Source organism: Hypanus sabinus, chromosome 5 (assembly GCF_030144855.1).
Source record: "Hypanus sabinus isolate sHypSab1 chromosome 5, sHypSab1.hap1, whole genome shotgun sequence".
In the NCBI taxonomy this organism is placed as follows: Eukaryota; Metazoa; Chordata; class Chondrichthyes; order Myliobatiformes; family Dasyatidae; genus Hypanus; species Hypanus sabinus.
The window spans coordinates 171,677,104-171,700,920 of NC_082710.1; the positions used below are offsets into that span (position 1 = coordinate 171,677,104).

General features: G+C 42.3%; 1 protein-coding gene and 1 non-coding gene across 4 annotated transcripts in view; both read left to right on the plus strand.

Moving 5' to 3' along the window:
* The first annotated feature begins 2,472 nt into the window (after positions 1-2,472).
* On the plus strand, positions 2,473-2,544 carry trnah-gug (transfer RNA histidin (anticodon GUG)). Its single transcript has one exon. It is a non-coding gene; the product is annotated as a tRNA-His (tRNA).
* Positions 2,545-12,046: 9,502 nt separating this feature from the next.
* Positions 12,047-23,817, plus strand: part of LOC132394584 (uncharacterized) — a 29,626-nt gene continuing 17,855 nt past the window's right edge. The window contains exons 1-2 of one of the 3 annotated variants that reach the window (XM_059970903.1): positions 12,047-12,540; positions 18,672-18,741. In XM_059970903.1, the coding sequence (XP_059826886.1) occupies positions 18,681-18,741 (61 nt within the window). In that variant the 5' untranslated portion in view covers positions 12,047-12,540; positions 18,672-18,680. The remainder of the gene's footprint in view (positions 12,541-18,671; positions 18,742-23,817) is intronic. The other 2 variants (XM_059970904.1, XM_059970902.1) reach the window with 2 other exon arrangements.

Consider the following 23,817-nt stretch of genomic DNA (forward strand, 5'->3'; position numbering starts at 1 on the left):
CACTGGAACAAACGCGAAGTGTTGCACTAGCTGCGCTACTACTCAGCGAAATCTTGGCAAATGGATTAGTCTATGCGCTTCATCGAAATACATCTCAATTGGCGCTTTATGATCCGGAAGACAACTACATAATCCACTCATTCCTGCTGTTTGCACACGCTGATGGTTTTAATTTGGATCCTTGTAACGAAACTTTATTCGCCATATACATTAATGTGTATCAGGGATTTTCTCTGGTGTGTTACGTTAGGTTAACACTCAGTGTTTCGTAGTTACAAACAAGTCCACTGGATGGCTCAGCATTCACATACACGCACGAACGCCCCCCGCCCCCCACATATATATCCCCATACCCTTTGATGCCCTGGGTAAACAAGAACCTATCTCTCTCTGTCTTATATGCACCTAATGACTTGGCCTCCAAAGCCGCTCATGACAACAAATTCCACAGATTTACCACCCTCTGACTAAAGTAGTTTCTCCGCATCTCAGTTCTAAATCGACATCTTTCAATCCTGAAGTCGTGCCCTCTTATTTTAGAATTCCCTACCATAGGAAATAACTTTGCCATATCTAATCTGTTCAGGCTTTTTAACATTCGGAATGTTTCTATGATATCCCCCCCTCATTCTCCCGAACTCCAGGGAATCCAGCCCAAGAGATGCCAGACTTTCTTCACGCCGTAACCCTTTGATTTCTGGAATCATTCTTGTGAATCTTCTCTGGACCCTCTCCAATGTCAGTACATCCTGGTCTAAAATATGAGCCCAAAACTGCACACAATACTCCAAGTGTGGTCTCACGAGTGCCTTATAGAGCCTCAACATTACATCACTGCTCATATATTTTATACCTCTAGAAATGAATGCCAACATTGTATTCGCCTTCTTCATCACTGACTCAACCTGACACAGTATCTATTTGTTTGATTCTGTTTTTACTAATATTCCATATGTGCCTCTATTTGTGAGGACTAGGCCTCTAAGCTCTCTAAGCTGTGGTACCGCCTAGCTGGTGCCTAGTCAGATTGATGGGCGGGGGGAGGGGGCGGTGGTTCTGGTCTACAGTATATACTTGGATATTCTGCATCGTTGTATTTTATCGATGTGGGTTTGTTGTCTTGTACGTGCGAAGACTGGGCATCAATCTGCGGTGTTGCGGAGTGAGGATTGGGGGAGGGATGCATCGGGACTCTTATTCCATGAATGCGTTCTTGTGTGCGACTGCTGGTAATGTCTTTTCCCACCTTGACTCTTTTGGCTGTATTCATGAGTATTCTCATTTCGACAGTTTGTAATATTTATAAGTTACACCATTAAGCTTTCAATTTTCAATGCCGTCGATTCTAAAGTACTGCATTGTTATAACATCATGTTAAGTTGGCGCAAAAGGCGACTCCTTTGCTTTCATCTTCGGAAACAGCTTTATTCCTACCTTTGATATCATTTTTTTTCCTTTCAGGGTGTGGGGGTGTTTTTGAAGACCCTGACCTGGAGTTACACTCTGACTCTGTTTCTTTGGGAGAATGGGTCGGTCCTCAGGGCCTCATGACCGGCCGCTTTTTGATATCCAAAGGACGCGGCCTGGAAGAGGAGCGCGTCTTCAGGGTCCAGGGATTCTCTAGCTCTTCTGACGTGCTGCTTCTCGGTCGGTGACCCTGACCGAAGCGTCGCGGGAGAACACCAGACATCGGGAGCCGCGGGTTGTGTGCCCGGACAGCAAGGTCTTATTGGTGCCGACCCTCCGGAGTGCAGAGCTCGGAGAAAGCGACATAACAGACTTTTAACAGCGCAAACCGGCGAGTTGTTTGTTAGGTCTCCCCTTTCGCTGAGAAACGGGGACATCTCTTTTTCCATTATTAGGGAGAGAGAGAGAAGAAGAAGCTGTGATATGTCGAATTATAGTGTGGACAAGTAGCTTGTGGGGTGCTGCGAGTCTGTGTTTTTATTGATGCTTTACTCCACGCATGAGTGTTCGGTGGCGGGAGTTGATGCTTTTTTGCTAGTGGAGGGAGGGTCGTTTCCTTGTGCGTGGAAGGGGGAGCTGGGTGTGGGCTTCAGGGTTCGAAGGTTTAACTGTCATTCATTGTTTGGGGGCACTCCTCCGTTTTCGCGTATATCTGCAAAGAAAAGAATTTCAGGATGTATATTGTATACATTTCTCTGGCATTAAATGAATCTATCGAGCTATTGAATGCTATACGTCTCTATCAATCGCCTCCATTCTCTTCCGCTTCAAAAAGAAAAACCCTAGATTGCTGAATCCTTCGATATTGTACTTATTCTTGTTAAACAAACATAGTTAAAACATTGAATTTAATTTATTATTGCTATGCTGCTTGTAAGCAGACGGAGAGAGAAAAAAAATCACAACTTCTGTCCTCCATTTTGCCCCTCTCCTTGCTCTTTTCCTCCTCCACCCTATCACAACACTGCAATTTTGTTCCTCCTTGACACAGCGCCCAGGTACCTCGCCGTGATCGTATAGTGGTTAGTACTCTGCGTTGTGGCCGCAGCAACCTCGGTTCGAATCCGAGTCACGGCATTGTAGAAAACAGTGACACGGCAGTGGGTTTGCTGTTTTCCTTTCTGGATTTGTTACATCGCCGGTCTGCGTTTTGGGAATAGCAGTGGAGGAGGTAGTGAGGCGTGAGGACGCAAGATGAAGATGGTTCCTGCACAAGGGCATTACTTCATGTTTTCAAGGGCATTACTATGTTTTCCATAGTCGAATAGCCACTCTCCCTGATATGTATTCGACATTGCCTTCACTCACAGCCTGAAGCGTGTAATCATGAGTAGCATATATTATGCCTGCAGCCCCCTCCTTTGTGAGAATCGCAAGATCACTATTGGGTTGGGACAGGGGACCCAGGAAATGAGGGAGAGACGTGTGGAATGTCTCGGTCCCCCGGCGATATAAAGCTACGGGACATGGCCATTGTCTCCGGAATGCGAATTTGTGGATTGAAGACTGTCCTACATGGAAGCCCTCAGGCAAAGTGGGCTGGTTGAGGGACGGATTGCATCACCCCCAACCTGATTGACATCTGCGACCCTGCGAGTCAGGATAAAAGAGGGTCTGTGGGAACAGCCCCTCAGACGCACCAGAAGAAACGCTAGCGATCCCGTAATAGCAGGAAGCCATTTGAAGGAGGCCACGTGCGTTCGGTTCCGTTGCCTGGGACTGGTGGCTTGTTCCACGGAAAACGGCTTTTAGCTAACAACGGGGAAACCAACTCCCCCGACTCAAAGGATTGGCATCATAAAAGACCTTGGCAAGTTTAACCCGTCTTTCTCTCTTAAACCCAAAACGCTGCAGCTTGAACGAACTAACAGTGACTGTTATATTTCCATCGGACAATACATTATCCCCTAGACAACGATAGAGCTATTTCTTATTGATTATTATTATACCCGCGCATTTAGATTTAGTATTGACGACGTATATTATCTGTATGTTTGCATTAATCTTATTTTTGTGCCCCTTTATCAATGAATACTTTAAAAAATATACCATCAGACTTCAACGGACCTCTCTATCTTTGCTGGTAAGTGACCCAGTTACGGGGTTACATAACAGGTAGAACAGAGTAGGGAGTGGCCATATACCTGTCGACTGTTGGAATCTAAAAAAGTAATCTATTTACCACACGCAATGCTCCTGAAAACAGATAATGTTTGTAAATATTAAACTTTACAGCCCAGAATATTAAAGCCCATTCTAAAGGCCATTATCAAGATTTTAGATCCAGAATTGTTTAATGTCATTTCCAATAAACAAGTGTTAAGGAGAAAGAAATTATTGTTACTTTTGATCTGATGCAACATAAAAACACAATAATTAAAAAAGTACAAAAAATAAAAGCCCATAAAATAGATTATATACATAGATTGATTGTATGGTTATGAAGTGATGCTAGGCAGAGGAGTATCTATACTTAAGATGACTGACAGGAAGTAGTGGTAGTTGGGGGCGCGGAGGGGTGGGTTAGTGGATGCAGGTGCTGATCAGCCTTAGTACTTAGGCAAAGTGACTGTTGTTGAGTCAGGTGGCCTTGCCATGTATGCTAGGTAGCTACCTCCCTGATGGGAAAAGGAAAAGCAGTCCATGAGCAGGGTGATTTTGGTGAAAAGGACTACCGTGAAAGTCCAAGGGAAGCCGGATTGGATACACAGAATCATGTGTAAGTTACCTTCTCCTGAAGAATGGGAGAAGGAACACTGAATTATGAAGAAATTACTTTTGATTTGTGTACCCTTGGGGTTTGTTATGCTGGAGAAAACTTATATACTTACTTGGGCTTAGCTTAGGAATATGCTACACAGACTAATGTTGTTGGGTCTCTCAGGGGATTCCTGTGCATAAAGCCAATTCCCTTCAATGAAATTGAGAAAGGATGCTTCGAAAAAATAACCAGTAATTTTAAAAGCTATTACTGGCCAGTCAAAAGGAAGAATTGATACAGGAGGGAATAGATGATCAACGGAAGAACATGAATGTCAATCGGATCATTTTACTTTCAGGGAAATTGCTTTGAGGGTTGGTAGATACCTAACTATATTTAAACAGATCTTAATCTGCCTAAATTGCATGTAGCTACTGAAACAGCTGAAGAGGCGGGTGCTGGAAAAAATCAGGGCAGGTGAGTGAATGGGAAGGAGTAGGTACACAGAAAGGACTGATTTATAATGTGGAATCATCATTAATTATGGACTAATTTTGGTATTGGTCATACCACAGTCATGGTCGCACGATGTACTTGTTCTTGGATAGCTCGGCCTCCAGCTCCACCTGTAAAATTACTCCAACAAGCTAACTTGGAATCTTTTGATCCAGAATATTTAGAAATGAGGCCTTTACCCCTTGGGAATGACGCTTCCTATCCCGAGGAAATAGAAAAGGTGTCCTCAAGAGGTGGGTAATAGATAAGGTTGATTGGACGATAAAAAAAAGAGAGGACTGTGGAAGAAAATTAAGTTTTAAATATTATTTTGTCATCTTGACTAGCTACATTTACCAAAGGTTTGGGTCATGAGGGAGACAGGATAGGACACAAACTCTGTCTTGCTTATGTTAGCTAGCAATAGGTTATGCCAATAATAAGACCATAGGACCATACGACATCGGAGCAGAATTAGGCCATCTGGTCCATAGAATCTGCTCTGCCATTCAATCATGGCTGATCTTTTTTTCCCTTCCTCAACCCTAGGACCTGGCCTTCTTCCCTTAACCTTTAATGCCATATCCAATCAAAAATCTATCAAACTCTGCCTTAAATGCACCCAACGACCTGGCCTCCACACTTGCAAGTGGCAATAAATTCCACAATTTCACCACCCTTTGGCTAAAGAAATTTCCCTGTATCTCTGTTTTGAAAGGGCGCCCTTCTATCCTAAGGCTGTGTTTTCTTGTCATAGACTGCCCAACTATGGGAAACAAACTTTCCACATCTATTCTGTCTAGGCCTTCAATATTCGAAAAGATTCAGTGAAATCACCCCTCATCCATAGTCACTGGCAGCCAACCAGAAAAGGATCCTTTTATTCCCACTCGCTGTCTCCTACCTAACTTTCCTGAAATACCATGGGCTCTTAACTTGGTCATGGCACCTTGTCAAATGATTTCTGTAAGTCCAAATATACAACATCCAATGCATCCCCTTTATCTACCTTACTTGCAATCTCCTCAAAGAGCTCGAATAAGTTCGTCAGGGAGGAAAGCATGCTGACTTTGTACTACCTAGTCCTGTGTTACTAAGTACTCCATCACCTCATTCTTAACAATTGACTCTAACATATTTCCAGACAACTGACGTCAGGCTAACTGGTCTATAATTTCCTTTCTGCAGCCTTCCTCCTTTCTTAAAGAATGGAGTAACATTTGCAGTTTTCCAAGCCTCTGGCAGCATGCAAGAGTACAATGATTTTTGAAAGTTAATTTCTAATGCTACCAAAATCTTTAGCACTACCTCTTTCAGAACCTAAGGTGCAGTTTCTCTGGTCCGGGTGACTTATGTATCTTTAGATTTTTCAGCTTTTTGAGCAGCTTCTCTCTTGTAACATTAACTGCACCCACTTCTCTTCCTTCACACACTACAACATCAGGCATACTGTTAGTGTCTTTCACAGTGAAGACTGACGCAAAATACTCATTTAATTCATCAGTCATCTCCTTGTCTCCCGTTATTATTACTCCAACCTCATTTTCTAGCAGGTCTATATCCACTCTAATTTCTGTTTTATTTTTAACATACTTGAAAAAACCTTTACTATCCACTTATATATCATTTATTATTTTGCTTTCATATTTCATCTATTCCCTTCAAATGATTTTTAGTTGCCCTCTGTATGTTTTTAAACACTTCCCAATCCTTTATATTCATTCGAATTTTTGCTTTCTTGTATGCCCTTTCTTTTCCTTTTACAATAGCTTTGACTTCCCTTGTCAGCCACGGTTGGACTATTTTATCACTTGAGTATTTCTTCAGTTTTGGAATACACATGTCCTGCACCTTCCTCATTTTCCCTAGAAACGTACGCAATTGCTGCTTTGCTGACATCCCTGCCAGTTGCTCCTTCCAATTTACTTTGGCCAAATCCTCTCCAATATCATTGTAAATTCCCTTACTCAATTAAAATACTGCTACATCCGACTTTACTTTCTCGCTATCAAATTTCAAATTGAACACAAACTTATTGTGAACACTGGCTGCTAAAGGTTCTCTTACCTTAAGCTCCCTAATCACATCCGGTTCATTATAACTGGACGAGAGGTACCCCAGGCTACTGTGAGAGGGGAGGCAGGAGATCGCTGAGCCACTGGCGATGATCTTTGCATCATCATTGGGGGCGGGTGAAGTTCCAGAGATTTGGAGGGTCGCGGATGTTGTTCCCTTATTCAAGAAAGGGAGTAGAGATAACCCAGGTAATTATAGACCAGTGAGTCATACTTCAGTGGTTAGTAAATTGATGGAGAAGATCCTGAGAGGCAGGATTTATGAACATTTGGAGAGGCATAAAATAATTAAGAATAGTCGGCTTGTCAAATGCAGGTCGTGCCCTACGAACCTGATCGAATTTTTTTTGAGGATGTGACTAAACACATTAATGAAGGTAGAGCTGTAGATGTAGTGTATATGGATTTCAGCAAGGCATTTGATAAGGCACCTCATGCAAGGCTTATTGAGAAAGTATTGAGAAAGTAAGGAGGCAGGGGATCCAAGGGGTCATTGCTTTGTGGATCCAGAACTGGCTTGCACACAGAAGGCAAAGCATGGTTTTAGATGGGTCATATTTTGCACGGACATCGGTGATCAGTGTTGTACCTCAGCGATCTGTTCTGGGATCCCTACTCTTCATGAAGTTTATAAATACCTTGGAAGAAAAGTGGAGTGGGTTAGTAAATTTGCCGATGACACAAAGGCTGGGGGTGTTGTGGATACTGTGGAGGGCTGTCGGAGGTTAGAGCGAGATATAGATAAGGTGCAAAACTGGGCTGACAAGTGGCAGGTGGAGTTCAACCCAGATAAGTGTGAAGTGGTTCATTTTGGTATGTCAAATTAGATGGCAGAATATATTGTGGAGGATCAGAGTGATTTTGGGGTCCGGGTACATAGGATAATCAAAGCTGCTGCGCAGGTTGACTCTATGGTTAAGAAGGCATACGGTACATTGGCTTTCATCAATGGTGGGATTGACTTTAGGAGCCGAGAATAATGCTGCAGCTATATAGGACCCTGGTCAGATCCCACTTGGAGGACTGTGCTCAGTTCGGGTCGCGTCACTACAGGAAGGATCTGGAAACCATAAAAAGGTTACAGATGAGATTTACAAGGATATTGCCTGGATTGGGGAGCATGCCTTATGAGAATAGTTTGAGTGAACTCAGACTTTTCTCCTTGGAGCGACGGAGGATGAGAGGTGACCTGATAGAGATGGACAAGATGATGAGAGACATTGATCGTGTGGATTGTCAGAGGCTTTTTCCCAGGGCTGAAATGGCTAGCGTGAGAAGGCACAATTTTAACGTGCTTGGAAGTAGGTACGGAGGAGATGTCAGGGGTAAGTTATTTTATGCAGATTTATGCCTGCGTGGAATAGGCTGCCGGCGACGGTGGTGGAGGAAGATACGGTAGGGTCTTTTAATGGAGCTTAGAGAAATAAAAGGCTATGGGTAGCCCTAGGTAATTTCTAAGTTAAGACCATGTTCGGCACAGCTTTGTGAGTCGAAGTGCCTCTATTGTTCTGTGCTCTATGTTTCTATGGCTGATCCCGTAGTAGGCTCAATGACAAGCTGCTCTGAAAAGCTATCTCTTAGGCATTCACACTTTTTTTGAGATACATTACCAACTTGATTTTTCCAATCGATCTGTATGTAAAATCTGCCATGACTACTATAGCATTGCCCTTTTGACTTGCCTTTTCCAGTTCCTGTTGTAACCTGTGATCCACCTCCCAGCTACTGTTGGGACGTCGGTTTATAAATTCTATCAATATCCTTTTATCCTTGCAGGTCCTTAGCTCAACACACAAGGATTCAGCATTTTCTGATCCTAAGTCACATCCTTCTACTGATTTGATGCCATTCTTTACCAGTAGGGGACACCAGCCCCTCTGCCTACCTTCCTATTCCTCCGATACAACGTGTAACCTTGGATATTCAGCTCCTAACTACAACTATCGTTCAGCCACGATTCAGTGATGGCCACAACATCATATCTGGCAATCTGTAATAGTGCAACAAGATCATCCACCTTATTTCCTATACACGCATTTAGATACAGCACACTGAATACGTTATTTGCTATCCTTTCAGATTCTATATCCCTAATGTTTTGACACTCTGCCTGTTGGCTGCAACTAAATCCCGTCACCTGCCTGCCCTTTCTGACAGTCTGACTGCAGGGTATCTTTACTTTTTTTTTAATCATCTGTCCTATCTTGAGTCCCTTCACTCCCGTTCCTAACACCCTGCCAAGTTAGTTTAAGTCCGCCCCAACGGCTCTACAAAACCTGCCTGCGAGAATATTAGTCGCCCTCAGGTTCAGGTTCAACCTGTTACTTTTGAACAGGTCAGAACACCCCCAGAAGAGATCGCAATTACTCAAGAGGCTGAAACCCTGCCCCCTGCACCAGTTTCTCAGCCACGCATTTATATGACAAATCATCCTTTTTCTACCCTGTTTTTGCTGCCTGTGTGGTACAGGCAGCAATCCAGAAATTACTACGCAGGAGGTCCTGCTTCTCAGCTTTCTATGTACTTCTTTAAATTCTCTTTTAGGACCTCATTTTTTTCCGTCCTATGACATTGGTACCAATATGTACCAAGACACTTGGCTGCACCCCCTCCCTCTCCAACATGTTGCGGACGTGATCTGAGACATCCCTGACCCTGGCACCAGGGAGACAACATACCATCCATGTGTCCCGTTCACGTCCACAGAATCCCCTGTCTGTTCCTCTCACTATCGAGTCCCCTATCACTACCGCTTCCTTCTTCTCTCTCTTTCCCTTCTGCGCCACGGACCCATGGTCAGTGCCTGTAACCCGGGTCACCGTGGCATTCTCCCGGGAGGTCATCCCTCACAAGGTATCCGAAGCGCTATACTTGTTTTTGAGGGGAATGGCCACCAGGGTGCTCTGCTCTCACTGCCTATTTCCATTTCTCCTGACAGTCACGCAGCTACTCACCTCCTGCAACTCTGAGGTGACTACCTCCCTGTAACTTTGATCAATTATATCTTCACTCTCCCGTACAAATCACTTGCTCCAGATCCCTAACATGGTCTTCAAGGTGCTGCAGCCAGATGCACTTCACACAGGTGGCGTTCCCTGGGAGACGCTGGGTCACCCAAGACTCCAACATTCGGCATGAAGAACACACCACAGCCACTTAAATGGTACAGTGAGAGAGGAAAAAGAGATGAAAAGGAAACCTTAAAAGACGATTTATGCAGAGCCGACGCCTCTTTTGAGCCCAAACCTGTCGCTTCTACTCTCGCCATTGGCCTACTCCCGACAATGGCCACTCCGCTTATCCCTTCTGTTCTTTTATTTAGTTCGTAGACTTCTGTTGACGCCACTGATAGGCCCCGTACAATGGACAAACAGCGTCGATGTTTCCTTTTTAAATAAAGGCCCCGGACCTGCAAGAAATGCCTCTTCGTAGAGCTCTGTTGACACCGCTGATAGGCCCTGTATAATGAGGTACTCTTGATTTTTGTCCGAGAAACAAAGTGCCAATAGTGAACTATTACTAATCTTTGTCCGAGTCGGTCTGGTTAATAGGGGGTGTAAATGTGAATATGCAGTTCTAATTTAGTGTACCACACGGAAACAATGATACACTTGATGTACTTAACAAGTGGTTTTTTGAAATCGCTGACCAAGTATGTTTAGCTGTTGGGTTATGCCCAGAACTTACTCTATAAATTTAAGAAGTAACCTGGTATTAGCAGAGTCTTGATCCGTGATTGCGTATTAATAGGTTAAACACACAGTGAGGTCTGTTCCTTTATTTCTGTTTATTAACGGGGTACTGTCTGTTTACAGTAAATTGACGACGAAATTCCTCTCACCTTTTAGATTCTTTAACACACATAGTAAAGAAAATGCGAATACTATGCTTTGAGGAGACAGATCTATTTTTCTACTAGTATTTTTGGTAACAAGTGGGTTTGAATACCGTTCAGTTTGCTGTACCTCAGATGTCATTATTCGTCACCACCCACTCAGTCATTCTCCACCTCAGAATACTTGTGGTTTCTCAATGACTCAGCTCCCACCCCCTCCCCCGAACACTGCTTGCAAAACATGTTGGAAGATTTGGTTGAAAGGTTTGTCTGGTTTGGAGTGTTCGCCATTATCGTCTGGAGGGCTCCTCAAATTGTCCACAGTCGTCGGTTCTTCAGTTCCATTGGCAAAGGAAGAAAATGAAAGCTAATTGAAAAAACTGTTTGGCATCACCACCAAGGATGTTCCTTGCCAGTCAGGCATTTTGCTTTTAATCTGGTGTGAGCCTTGAGTGTGTCGTCTATCATCGTAACTAATTTTCTGCAGTGCCAAATCACAAACTACGCTACAAAGAGTTGATACATACCCAATGGCTATCTCTTTGCACCAAAGGGGAATAATTAACGCTTCTACACTCGATCTTTATGATCTGGGTCCATAGAGATGAGGACAAGAACTCGAATGTACAAATTACCATAACTTCATACTAGACCAAATATCTATCTATGGAATCATTTGTAATGATTCTGTGCTTATAGTATGACTTCAATCACTCATCCGTCGGTCTGCCTGACTTTCTATCGATCTATGTATGTTTGTATGTATGTGCATATGTATGCATGTTGTATCTATGTATTTGTATATGCATGCATCTATCTATATGCTTGTTTGTCTGTCTATATCTCTCTATTTAGATCTCCGACTATGCTCAAAACGATAGTCATCATCGTATATCTTGTGAGTTTGAGACTTTTTTAACATTATTTGCGAAAGTGTACATTGCATTTATTGTGCACATTGTGTGAGGTGCCCAGACAGTTACATAATAGTAGATAAAAGAGGCTGCTGATGCTGAAATCAGGCGAGTAATTCAGCGGGCCGAGCAGATCTGTGTGTGTGTGTGTGTGTGTGGGGGGGGGGAAGCTGTGGGGTAGTGTAGGCCGATTTGGGTTGAAACCCTGCATCAAAGTAAGAGTGGAGAGGGCAGATAGATAATATATGGAGGAAAGGGGACGGGTGACATAAGCATCTGTGGAGGGAATGTCTCTCCTCTCCCTCGCTCCTGCCTGTAAATTACCAAATTAAATGGGGGCGGGGTTGGTAGTCGTAACACCGACTGTTATGGTAGGACAGGGAGGCATGCAATTTTTTCATAAGTTTGTGAGATTTGGGCTTCTGCTGTTTGAAATATCACTTAATTGGACATCAGGAGCCGCAATTCTGGGCAAAAGGTACTTAGATTGTTATGAAAGAACTGCTGGAGGGATAGGATGGAAATATCACTGCAGGAGCGTTTCTCTTTACAAAAAGTGAGGTGTCAAGCAAATCGTCATACTTTGCGGAAGGTGCGGAGGGGCCAGTGAAGTTGTCGTACGCTGCGTGCGGGAGTGAAACTGCAAACCAGCAAATTCTGCATTGCAGTGCTGGGGAGTGACGACTTTTGCCACGTTGAAAAGTCACAATGTTTTGCGTTGGCGAATCATTCAGACAATGACCGTGCTAGAGATATAACTTGAATGAAGAAAAACTTCTAAGAAAAACGACGGATTGAAACAAAAACGACCGAGACTCATCTGGCATCCAAGGAGCAGATAATTTCGCTGCATTGTAGCTTGAACCTAACAGTCAGTCTGTACAGATTTCCATCGATTTCGTCCGGATTCTTTTGAAGATAATTACATGTATCGTCGGAAGCTCGGATAACTTGCAGAAACGCGACTCTGTCCAGTACTAGTCAGTCCTTCAGAAGAAGAATTTGCGACGGAATACTAAAACAAAGCTCGCTTTAAGGCTCTTCGCACAAAAGGTATCCTTTCTTTAATCCAAGTATGCTTTTAAATCAATAGAAACGCAGGTTGGTTAAACAGTCATTTTACGCTTTGGTTAACAGTACTAGAGCTTCTTGCACGGTTTCCGTTGGAATGGAAATCCTAAGTCCGTGCAAAAGTGTGTCCTTGCTGAGAAGACGACCAGATAGACCGAGAAGGTTAGGCATTGGCTTCCGCTCGTCCTAAAAGTCCTATGCTGCTCTCTTATGCCAGTGATATATATGAGCAGAATTTATTCTCAACAAAACTTAATATGTTGCTGCATTGAAAACGCATAGTTTGCTAGTAAAGTTTCCTCCTTCTATGAAGTTCCCAACACGGTTTGTTTTACAATTATTTATTTGTTCATAGGATGGAAACGGCGGTATTCTCTGTTCATTCTTGTATGGTGCAGATTTGAACCATGTGGGTGTTCGCAGCCATCCAGCTGTTTCAAATTTCCCGTGACTGGGACCATTATAAAAAATCATCCCCATGTTTTCTTTGCAGCTTACAAAATTGGATTTGAATTCCAAGGATGTCGTGATAATATCGAGCTCGTATATCTGGGCAATGTTTCAGAACAATGGGGGCTAATCCTGCAGCTTAGTCACACATTAATGTACGCCATTCTACACGCTTACATCTTTTTCGCTTACCATTGTTTTTCTAGCACAGCGTTTGCCCTCTCTGTAGATTCTACAGACATTGGAAATCCAGAGAGACACATGTAAACTGCCAGAAGAACTCAGCAGGCCAGGCGGCATCCATGGAGGGGAATGAGCGGTAGTTGTTTCAGGCCGAGTCCTTTCATCAGGACATCTCTGTAAACCTTCTAATGCTTTGGCACCTGTAAAATGTTGCATCCAGAGTAGAAATTAACAAACTTAATTCAAATGAACAATATGTTGGTACATTATCATTCAAATAATAATTGAGCGCGGGCTTCAATTCTATCAACTTCTCTGTCACTTAATCTGAACTTGATTTTCCCCTCTTCCAGTTCTAAAGACAATTCCCGGACGTTAAATGATTTTTTTTCTACCGATGTTGCCCGACTTGCTGAGTTTTTCCGGCATTTCTGTTTGTTTTCCTATCCTTTCATTTCTATTCTCACTCAGATTTTAAACCTCAACGTGATTTTTATTAAGTGCCAAAATAATTAGTGTTTATTTAAAATCGCGTCGGTTGCTCTGCGGTAACCCACTCCCCAATTTTAGACGTTATCTTATCTGTGATTCGACTGAATTTCCTGTGAACTCATTTTGTATTTCTTTGCTTCTCGAAGAGAGAGTGAGAGAGAAAATCTAAGGGGAAAGGGCGAAAGAAAGACAAAAGTACCGGATAGTAGATAGAGAGAGAGGGAGAGGCGGAGAGAGAAGAGAGAGAGAGAGAGAGAGAGAGAGAGAGAGAGAGAGAGAGAGAGAGAGAGAGAGAGAGAGAGAGAGAGAGAGAGAGAGAGAGAGAGAGAGAGAGAGAGAGAGAGAGAGAGAGAGAGAGAGAGAGAGAGAGAGAGAGAGAGAGAGAGAGAGAGAGAGAGAGAGAGAGAGAGAGAGAGAGAGAGAGAGAGAGAGAGAGAGAGAGAGAGAGAGAGAGAGAGTTCGAAATTGCAATCTACGACAAGAAAATTAAGGAAAAAACGATTTTGACTATGTAAAATCAATGATCAGCTGGCAGATGAAGTGGCGTGAATTTATGAATACATATTTTGAAGAAAAAGGAAAGGAGTGCATACGTAAATTGTAAGCAGCAACGCCTAAATACAGAAATCATCTTCCCAGATTCGCGGTTGGTCATCGATAAAGTCAGGAAAATGGAGCAAAATATTGAATATTGAATGGGAACATGTTCTACCTTTCACGCATATACAGATAAATATACATCAGGGGAGATTTACAGTAAGGGGCCGAGTATATTAAAATATATTCAAGTAGTTGAAAATCCAGGGCTGGAGCAATATTAAGAAATTTCCTCCAGCATTTTGTGCGTGTTGCTCTGGATTTCCAGCATCTACAGAATCTCTTGGGATTAAGAAGGAGGACAATGATTATCAGATATTTGAAAAAGTGGGATTAGAGTGAGAGGCACACAGTACACAAATAGGGCATTCGACCCACTTATCTATACTTATCCTATGTACCAGCGACTCGCCTACAGTCTTTGCGTTAACGCTTCAATTGTTCACCTACATGCTTTCAGAAGATAAAACATTTCATTTTCAATAAGTAAAGCATTAAGATCTAATGATTTTGCCGAGATACAGAGAACCTTACCCAACGGAAATCAGATCTTCGAAATCTTTTTGGTTGTGAACTCATACAAAGATAGGTAGATGCTGACATATATGGACGGCGATTGGGGTACGGCTAATGGGTAAACGGCGTCTGCAGCAAAATTTAGGCGCCGGCGCGCGGTAAATAGCAGAAACCCAATTAGCGATTTAATAATTGCCAATGCTTCTTCACATTTAAATGATAATATTTAATTCTAGGATGGTGTCACGAACGGAAACGAAGTTCTTTTTTATTATTAATCGTGCTAATCACTAGATTTGTAAATTTCGTAAAGAGAGTTTAATAAGTTTAATCGCACAGTGATTTGGAGGCGGTGTGGTAGCTGTTGGAAAGATCAGCGCATTGTACAACTTGTTACTTAAAGGATTGGTTAATTAACATACACGAAGGAACCGACAGTGCTATGATGTGTGCACTTAGACAGCAACGCTTCGATAAATGGGGTTAAGTGCGTCGCCCAGTTTTGTACGGAAAATTAATATTTCTATAACTATCTAGTTCAACATGATAGGTAAAAAATTTTCACATATGAACGCTGATATTTTAAAGGCATCACTAATTGTCTATGATCATGAATACTTATTATCGCAGAATGCAGATTATACATTGGAATCGTCTTCTAGTTCATTAATTCATAAAGTTCATTAATTGAAAAATGCATGTTTTAATCAGAAGCTAGGTAGGACATTATGGAAGGGCCTAATATTATAATATCGCAGGTTTCGTTTTATCTCTCCCATTGCTGGTTTGCTGGTCAAAGGAACCGCCAGCGAAGAGCAAATTAATCAATCTACCCGTATATGCACACACACAGACTAGTGTACATGGGCAAAAATCTCTGTTCCAGTTCCCGCAATTGGTCAATTTTCCTTGGTCTTTCTGAAAAAAAAAATAATATTATGAGTGGTTACACCATTCGAAGTAAGTGGAATTAGGTTCTAAAGAGATAAACCGCATCAATAGCAGTCGGAAGAAAAATTCAACAAAAAGGAATATTACGCATTTGGTTTGTTGATACCGAATAAAAAGAAAACTTTAAAATCCCGGACCGGATAACTTGTGCCTTAAATACACCTTATGCTAAATGTCAATCTTCTGGGATATATTTTATTATTTGCATATGCTGTGTGTGAGTTATATATACTGCGTTGTGAAACTTGAATGGGAGCAACATTGCTTTGTTTGGTGATAGACATGTTCTTGTTGAATGACAGTAGATTTGAGCTTGAATTTGAAAAACCTGCTAAATTTTTTTTAAGCACATTCCCACTTGAAACAGTTTGCTTTCATGTAAGTTGCTACATAATATGATGGACCTAAATTAGATGTAGAGGGTGGGAAAAGAATGTACGGTAGTATCCTGTGACTTATATAGGGATGCATAGTGTATCTTATGAACAACGGTATGCTGAAAATTCATAAGTCTGTGACGCGACTTTGGTTAAAGTGTCGTATAAAATTTTGGGTACTGGATCTTTGAAAGAATGGCAAAATTGTGGAGGGGTTGACAGGACAGAAAGTGTAAACATAAGAGATTCTGCAGATGCTGAAAGTCCAGAGCAACACACACAACATTCTGGAGCAGCACCTATGGAAGGAATTAAGCAGTTCGGGCACAAGGTAGTGATACTAGGGTGGGGGGGGGGGGGCGGAGTGGGACATTAAAATGCAATAAATTCGACTTTAAATCGGGATTTTGTTTTAATCAAAACCTGCAGTAAATGAACACCATAAACACAAGCGATCCTGCAGATGCTGGAAGTCCAGAGCACCAAACACAAAACGCTGGAAGAACTCAGCAGGTCACCCGGCATCTATAGTGTGGCGCAGCAGTCAACGGTCTGGACTGTGATCCTTCATGAATACTAAAAGTGCAGCCTTCATTTGGAATTGGCATTTCTCTGCTCAGGCGAGATAGAGTTAAAAGAGGGTCTCAGAATTCTGATTGATGTTGACGGAGAGAATGAGGGAAACTGTTTCTAATGGCAATGGAGTAGATAATGCCAGGTCACAGCATTCGTGCAATTTGATAAAGAAATCGAACAGAAGAGAATATATTGGTCTGGTTTGTTGTGTATTATTGAGATATTAAAATCACATCATATAACCGATTAGAGAAGAATATTCATTTGTTTCTTTTAAAGGCATTCAAGAACTAAAAGAAGCATGCCGGCGAGTAAATAGGATGGTTGGCTAACAAAACTAGTGGTACTATTCAGTAACTGCTTCAAAAAGCGCACAGAGGCAGAACTGATCCATTAGTTCCCTTCTATATTGCATATTTCCATTATCCCAGTTATGTAGTTAGCACCTGATACATTGCATTTAACTCAACTTGACTTGAGTTACCCGACTCCGGTAGAATTAATAGTGTAATCAGGTAACGATTCAGGGCCCCCGCGGTCCCATTCCCAGAATACTGACACAAAATACCCGAGTGCGTTGTGGAAGTGGTTCATGATTACCATTTAATTCGACAGAGAGCAGATTGCGCTGAATGGAAAACAACATTAAACGTTCATGGCTTTGCAAAGGTCGTTTACGAGTTAGAGCAAACAGACATATTCCGACCTAGCAAATCGCGAGGAAATGGAACTAATGACTTCTAAATATAACCATGCGGTGCTATGACAGATTTTTCTGAAAATTGAACTATACGTATATACACTTACTGTTTATTTGTTTATTTAATTTTATTTCTAGGTTATCATGCGTTCCATTGAACTGCTGCTGCTGCTATGTTAACAAATTTCACGATACATGCCGCTGATACTAAACCTGATTATTCTTTTGATTTGCAAAAAAAAGCATGCCCGAGCTACAAACCCAACTCAGTGTTCATGTAGTCTGTTTAATTAACGGCGCAGTGTAGAAAGCGGCAGAAACAGTTTTCATCTTTATTGTTGTATTATAGCAACCACGCTCAATCAACTATTTAATATTTCATGTTGTATTATATGTTTTCAGATGTGGTTACTGTAATTGCCGCTCACTTACTGGCCTGGGTTAATGATGACATCCAAAAGACCAAAGCAGTTCAAAATTTTCAAGGGATTGCAGACCAGTTAGGTGGCTGGAAGTTCAGGCTTTCGAAAGTAGCGGAGACAGAAAGCCGAATTCAGTCCTGATCTTTTGAGTTGTCTATTTGGCGTTTGCACCTCTCAGTGTGGACTCCCCCCACTCCCCCCGACCCCCCACCGCCAGTTATTCTCCAGCTGTTCCGATTCCTCCCCAAAACGTACTGGGTGTCAGATTAATTAATCTGTGTAAACTTCCTCGAACATGTAGGTAAATAGTAGAACCTGGGGTGGGGGAGCAGGAGTGGGGTTAGAATGAGGAGAACGGGCGCAAATTTGATGTGAATGTTGGAAGAATTAAAAAATGAGATAAATGTAGGTTCGTGTAAATAGGTAACTGGTGCAGGCTGAATAAGCCAGTTTCCCTGCTGTATCTTGATACGGCTCCAAAAATGTCCGGTAGAATTATGGAACTCCATCGCTCCCGTATCTGAAGCCATGAAACGCACTTTTATTTGTACACGCTGACTAGAATTTCCAGCATTTTATCCTGTTTCTGAGAAGTCTGAGGATAAGGTTATTCAGATCTTGTAATTTGTCTTCCTCTATTTGTCAGAATCGTTAAATTCGTTGATAGCTCGCTTCCTGACAGATGTTGACTCGTCAGGTTGAAAGGAATTATTCAAACTCACGTTAAGTGATTAACACCAAGCCGCGGTTCGAGCTGTGCCTAAGCGCAGTACACACTCGCTCTGAAGGGCGATCTTATCTCGGCAAGCAAATAAAGAATAACGACATGTCTTTTCCTTTTTATAACAGTCAACTACAATGACGTTCTATCGCTGGGCAACAGCCATCGTCTTCCTCCTGATTTCAGAGATTTTGCCGGGTAAGTTAAGCTGGATTGCTTAAATTGTGGCGCACCGAATATTGTTTATATAAACAATTTCATGTTTATTTAATAGCAGGGAAAATGGCTTAATTTATTATATTATTACAATGAAGGGAGAAAAACAAATAAATGGCATTGGCAAATTTGGTTGAGACGTTAATTTAATTTTATTACGAAACTCTAATGACTAAAGCGTGAAAATCAACTCCTCAGCCGTGTCTCGTTTATTTTTTCCGTAATAGTACAGAAAATAATTGTAAACATGCCTTTGCCAAATACAGCTTGATTTAGCTGCTGCTTGGTGGCTCCAGTGATCCGAGTTCAATTTGGTGCAGGCTATGCAGAGTTTGCACCCACTCGCCGCGACCGCGCGGGTTCTTCCGCTTTCTTTGGGGTGAATAATATAAGATTTTTGAAAATGGGTGTTGGGTGGTCATCGCGGACTCTGTGGGTCGAAAAGCGCTTTTCCGTGCCTATGCCGCTAACATTAGTCTGGTAATTCAGTAGTTGCCCAGGAGGGAAGTAACTTACCCAGAGTTTAACAGCTTCAGATAGAGGAGGTTTACCAGCTTAGTTAAGCTGACTTCTTCCCGGTATGGAATTCCCTTCAACTTTTACCCTTTCTCACTAAAACACACAGACACACACACACACACACACACACACACACACACACACACACGCACACACACACACACACACACAAACTATCTCCTTCTCCTGCATAGACACACACGTTCAAACAGAATCTCACACACATGTACACATACTGTCACGCACACAAAATCTCGTTCACGTTCTCGAGTTCACACACATATACATACAATATCCCTCATCCAATATCTCCCGTGCACATGCATTATCTTTCTCTCCCTCTCGCACACGGGCACATACTAACAGACGCTTTGTTTCGCAATGTCTCTCTCATACATATAGGCACATAGGCTATCATCTTTTTCTTCATCTTCTTCTTTCTCTGTCACACACACACACACACTCACGTATACACACAGAAACGCGCAGGCGCTCGCACACACACAAAAGCACAATTAATCTTCGTGTGTTTGTAAAATGGAAAAGTCACTTGTTTGAGGGGAACTTGCTTGGATCGTTCCGGTAATACCCTGCAATATCTCACCCCACTAGAAGACTTCATGTCTGTCGCCAAGAAAAGCAACACAAAAACAGAAACAGGAGTGGAGCATTTAGTTTGCTGTTCTGTTCCGTGAGACTACGGTTCTCAATTTTCCTTAGCTCCGCTTCCTTGTAACAGACCAGTATCATTTGATTCTGCGGACCGACTGAGGCTTATGTCGTTCAGGGTCGACATGGATGTAACACCCCGGCTGGCAGTAAAATATGGAGAGCAAGTTGCTAGGATAATTTGAATCCCCGAATATTATGAACAAAGTCGGTGACGGAGCTTCTACTGTCCTCCCGGCGAGAAAGTTACAAAAATTAACCGCCCTCCACCCCGCGATGGAAAAAAATTCTAGTAACCATACCCATAACTTCTCATCTTCAGACAAGTGCCCCGTGTTTAGACATACGATCCAAGGAACGTATCACCCCATCCAGCTCATTGAGAATATTGAATGTTTAAATGGTATTACCTCTTTTAGTTATAAACTGAAGTGCATAAAGTACTTCTTAGCTCGTTTAATCCTCAGAGAAACGACAAATCCCCTCAAACCATCCCCGAAATCGATCTGAGCAAGCGTTAAGGTTAACTGGTGCCTTTTTCCACAGATACTGTTTGACTAGCCGATTTCTCACAGCATTCCCATGTTTTTTTTATTTATGTAGTTTTATTTGTTTTTCAAGGATCACCTGAATACTCGTTGCTTGGCGAGTGGCGCCACTATAACATTCCTTAGGTAGAGATAGCAGGCTTGTACGTCACGTACGAAATGTGCTGTTATCTGGACCATGTGTAACCGCAATAACGTAATTTTTCCTCTTACTCTCAAAACTTTTTGTATTGGAGGTCTTTTTTCTTGTCGAGATTTACTATCAACTTTCCATTACCTCATACCAAAGATAGATAAAATCAACACTTTTCCATAACTCATTTTATTTCCTTATCTTGTTATGGCTCATTGGACCTCGGAGCAATCTCGTCGGTGTCGTTCCCCCACTTACTTCACTTAGCCTATTCTCTCTTACACATCCCCCAATTCCCAGCATCTACAGTCAGTACCTCTTGTGTCCATCCATCTTTCTACTCGATCCCCCTAGTACCGAGGTACACTAGAGGAGATCCTCAGTTGAAAATTAATCTACCAACATATTTTTGGAATGTAGGAGGAAACTGGAGCACTCAAGAGAAAGAAACAAGGATCACACAAAGAACGTGTAAAGTCCATACATTCAGCACATAAGGTCATTGCTGAATCCGCTCACTGAAGCAGCGGCACTGCGCAGTATGCTGTCTTGATTTAAGTGCATAACAATCCTGTATACTATTTTGATTTCTCTTTATCCAGCACTGTGGAGGCGCGGACCTAGCTTAGTAGTATGAGGTCCCGTGTTCAATCCCCGTAACCTCCACAGTGGTGATCTTGAATTTCATGGGCGGTAGGTTTGCGCAACGCAACGCATCGAGCTGGGTTCATTTCCGCTGCTATCTGTAAAGTCAAGTCAAATCAAGTCAAGTCACGGGGAGAGTTGGCATTTCTCCCCGTGGCTGCCAGCGTTTTCTCCGAAGGCTCCGGTTCTCTTCACATTTCAAAGAGCACAAGAGCAAAAGCGAATAAGACATAGGAGCAGAATTAGGCCATTCAGCTCAACCCCATACACACGCCTTCTTGCCATATGCTTGATGCCCTGACCGATCAGGAAACGATCAACTTCCACCTTAAATATACCAACGGACTTGGCCTGCGCCGCAGCCTGTGACAGAGCATTCGACAGCTTTACTACAGTATAGTTAAAAATCCTCCTTAAGGTCGCCCCTCAATTTTGAGGCCGTGCCATCTTGTTCTGGATATCCCCCCACCATAGCAAGCATCCTCTCCACATCCACGCTATCTTGTTCTTTCAACATTCGGCAGATTTCAATGAGACCACCCTCCTCCTCTGCCCCGCATTCTTCTAAATTCCATTAAGTACAGTTCCAAAGCTACCAAACACTCCTCATATGTTAACCTGTTCATTCCCGGAATAATCCTCCTGAATCTCCTCTGGACTCTTTCCAATGACAGAACATCCTGTCTGAGATATGGTACCCAGAGCTGTTAACAAGTGTACTCCAAGTGCTCCATGACAAGTGTCTTAAAAAGGATCAGCATTATCTCTTTGTTTTTATATTCTATACCCCTTGAAAGGAATGTCAACAGTGCATTTACCTTCTTTATCACAGACTCAACCTGTAAACTAACCTTTTGGGAGTCTTATAACCATATAACAATTACAGCACGGAAACAGGCCATCTCGGCCCTTCTAGTCTGTGCCGAACGCTTACTCTCACCTAGTCCCACTGACTCGCACTCAGTCCATAACCCTCCATTTCTTTCCTGTCCATATACCGATCCAATATACCTATCGAACCTGCCTCTACCACTTCTACTGGAAGCTGGTTCCACACAGCTACCACTCTCTGAGTAAAGAAATTCCCCCTCGTGTTGCCCTTAAACTTTTGCCCCCTAACTCTCAACTCATGTCCTCTTGTTTGAATATCCCCTACTCTCAATGGAAAAAGCTTATCCACGTCAACTCTATCTATCCCCCTCATAATTTTAAATACCTCTATCAAGTCCCCCTCAACCTTCTATGCTCCAAAGAATAAAGACCTAACTTGTTCAACTTTTCCCGGTAACTTAGGCGCCGAAACCAGGTAACATTCTAGTACATCGTCTCTGTACTCTCTCTATTTTGTTGACATTTTTCCTATAATTCGGGGACCAGCAATGTACACAATACTCCAGATTCGGCCTTACCTATGCCTTGTACAATTTTAACATTACATCCCAACTCTTATACTTAATGCTCTGATTTATAAAGGCCAGCAGACGAGAGGACTCTTGCAGAAGGACTCTTAAGTCTGTGTGCATCTCTGATGTTTGAATCTTCTCCCATTTAGATATTAGTCTGCTCTATTGCTCCTTTTACCAAAATGCATTATCATACATTTCTCAATACTGTATGGAAAGATGTATTGGCTCGCAGGTTAATTGGTCATATAGATGTAAGAGAGCGCCAGAGGCTTGTTCGATAGGAAGACCTTATCTCTAAATACAACTAAATAAATAAAACATATTGCACCTTCCACGTCGCGTCATATTGCTTATATCCCTGACCGCTCCCCCCCCCCCCCCCGAAATTCCACGGTATCTCTTTATCTGTGCTGCTGGTTGCCGTTTGAATAGCTCCAGCAATATTGACCAGTATGAATTCTGGATCATAAATCTGTGTTGCCTCTGCCAAATCCTACTGTCATTTGCGAAACACCGTCATTATTATGATTTTTGCATTTAGCGACTACTAACTTTAAGTGAATAGATCTGTAGGTCCTCGTTTCTGCCTTTCTAATTTCTTAAGTAATCAGAATCAGATTTAATATCACTGGTACATGTCATGAAATTAGTTGTTTTGCGTTGCTTTATACATAGAATAAATTATAAATTACAATAAAATAATGCACTGTGTATATAAAGTATTGAGCAAAGGTTTTAGTCAGAAATATATAGCTAGGCAGAGCAAGACCTTTGCACAATACTGTAGTAATTTTATCTATTGCACTGTACTGTTGCTACATTAAAAAATCATACCATGTGACTGATGCTACCTGATACTGATATTGTGAACTGATACTATTGTGAAGTGAGAGATAGATGGGACTCATTGTTGGGAAAAGGGGAAGGAAGAGGAAGCAGTGAATACCAGAGAGATATTCTGTAATGATCAATAAACCAATTGTTTGGAAGTACATGCCCTTTCCTAATGTCTCAGGGCTGGGTCTTTCTGCACCCGCGTCAACCCCGTACCTGGCACTGCTTGCCAGCCATCAGTCCCACAACCTTCCTGCGACTCTCCACCCTCGTCATTACAAACACCCTTTGCTCCTGCGAGATT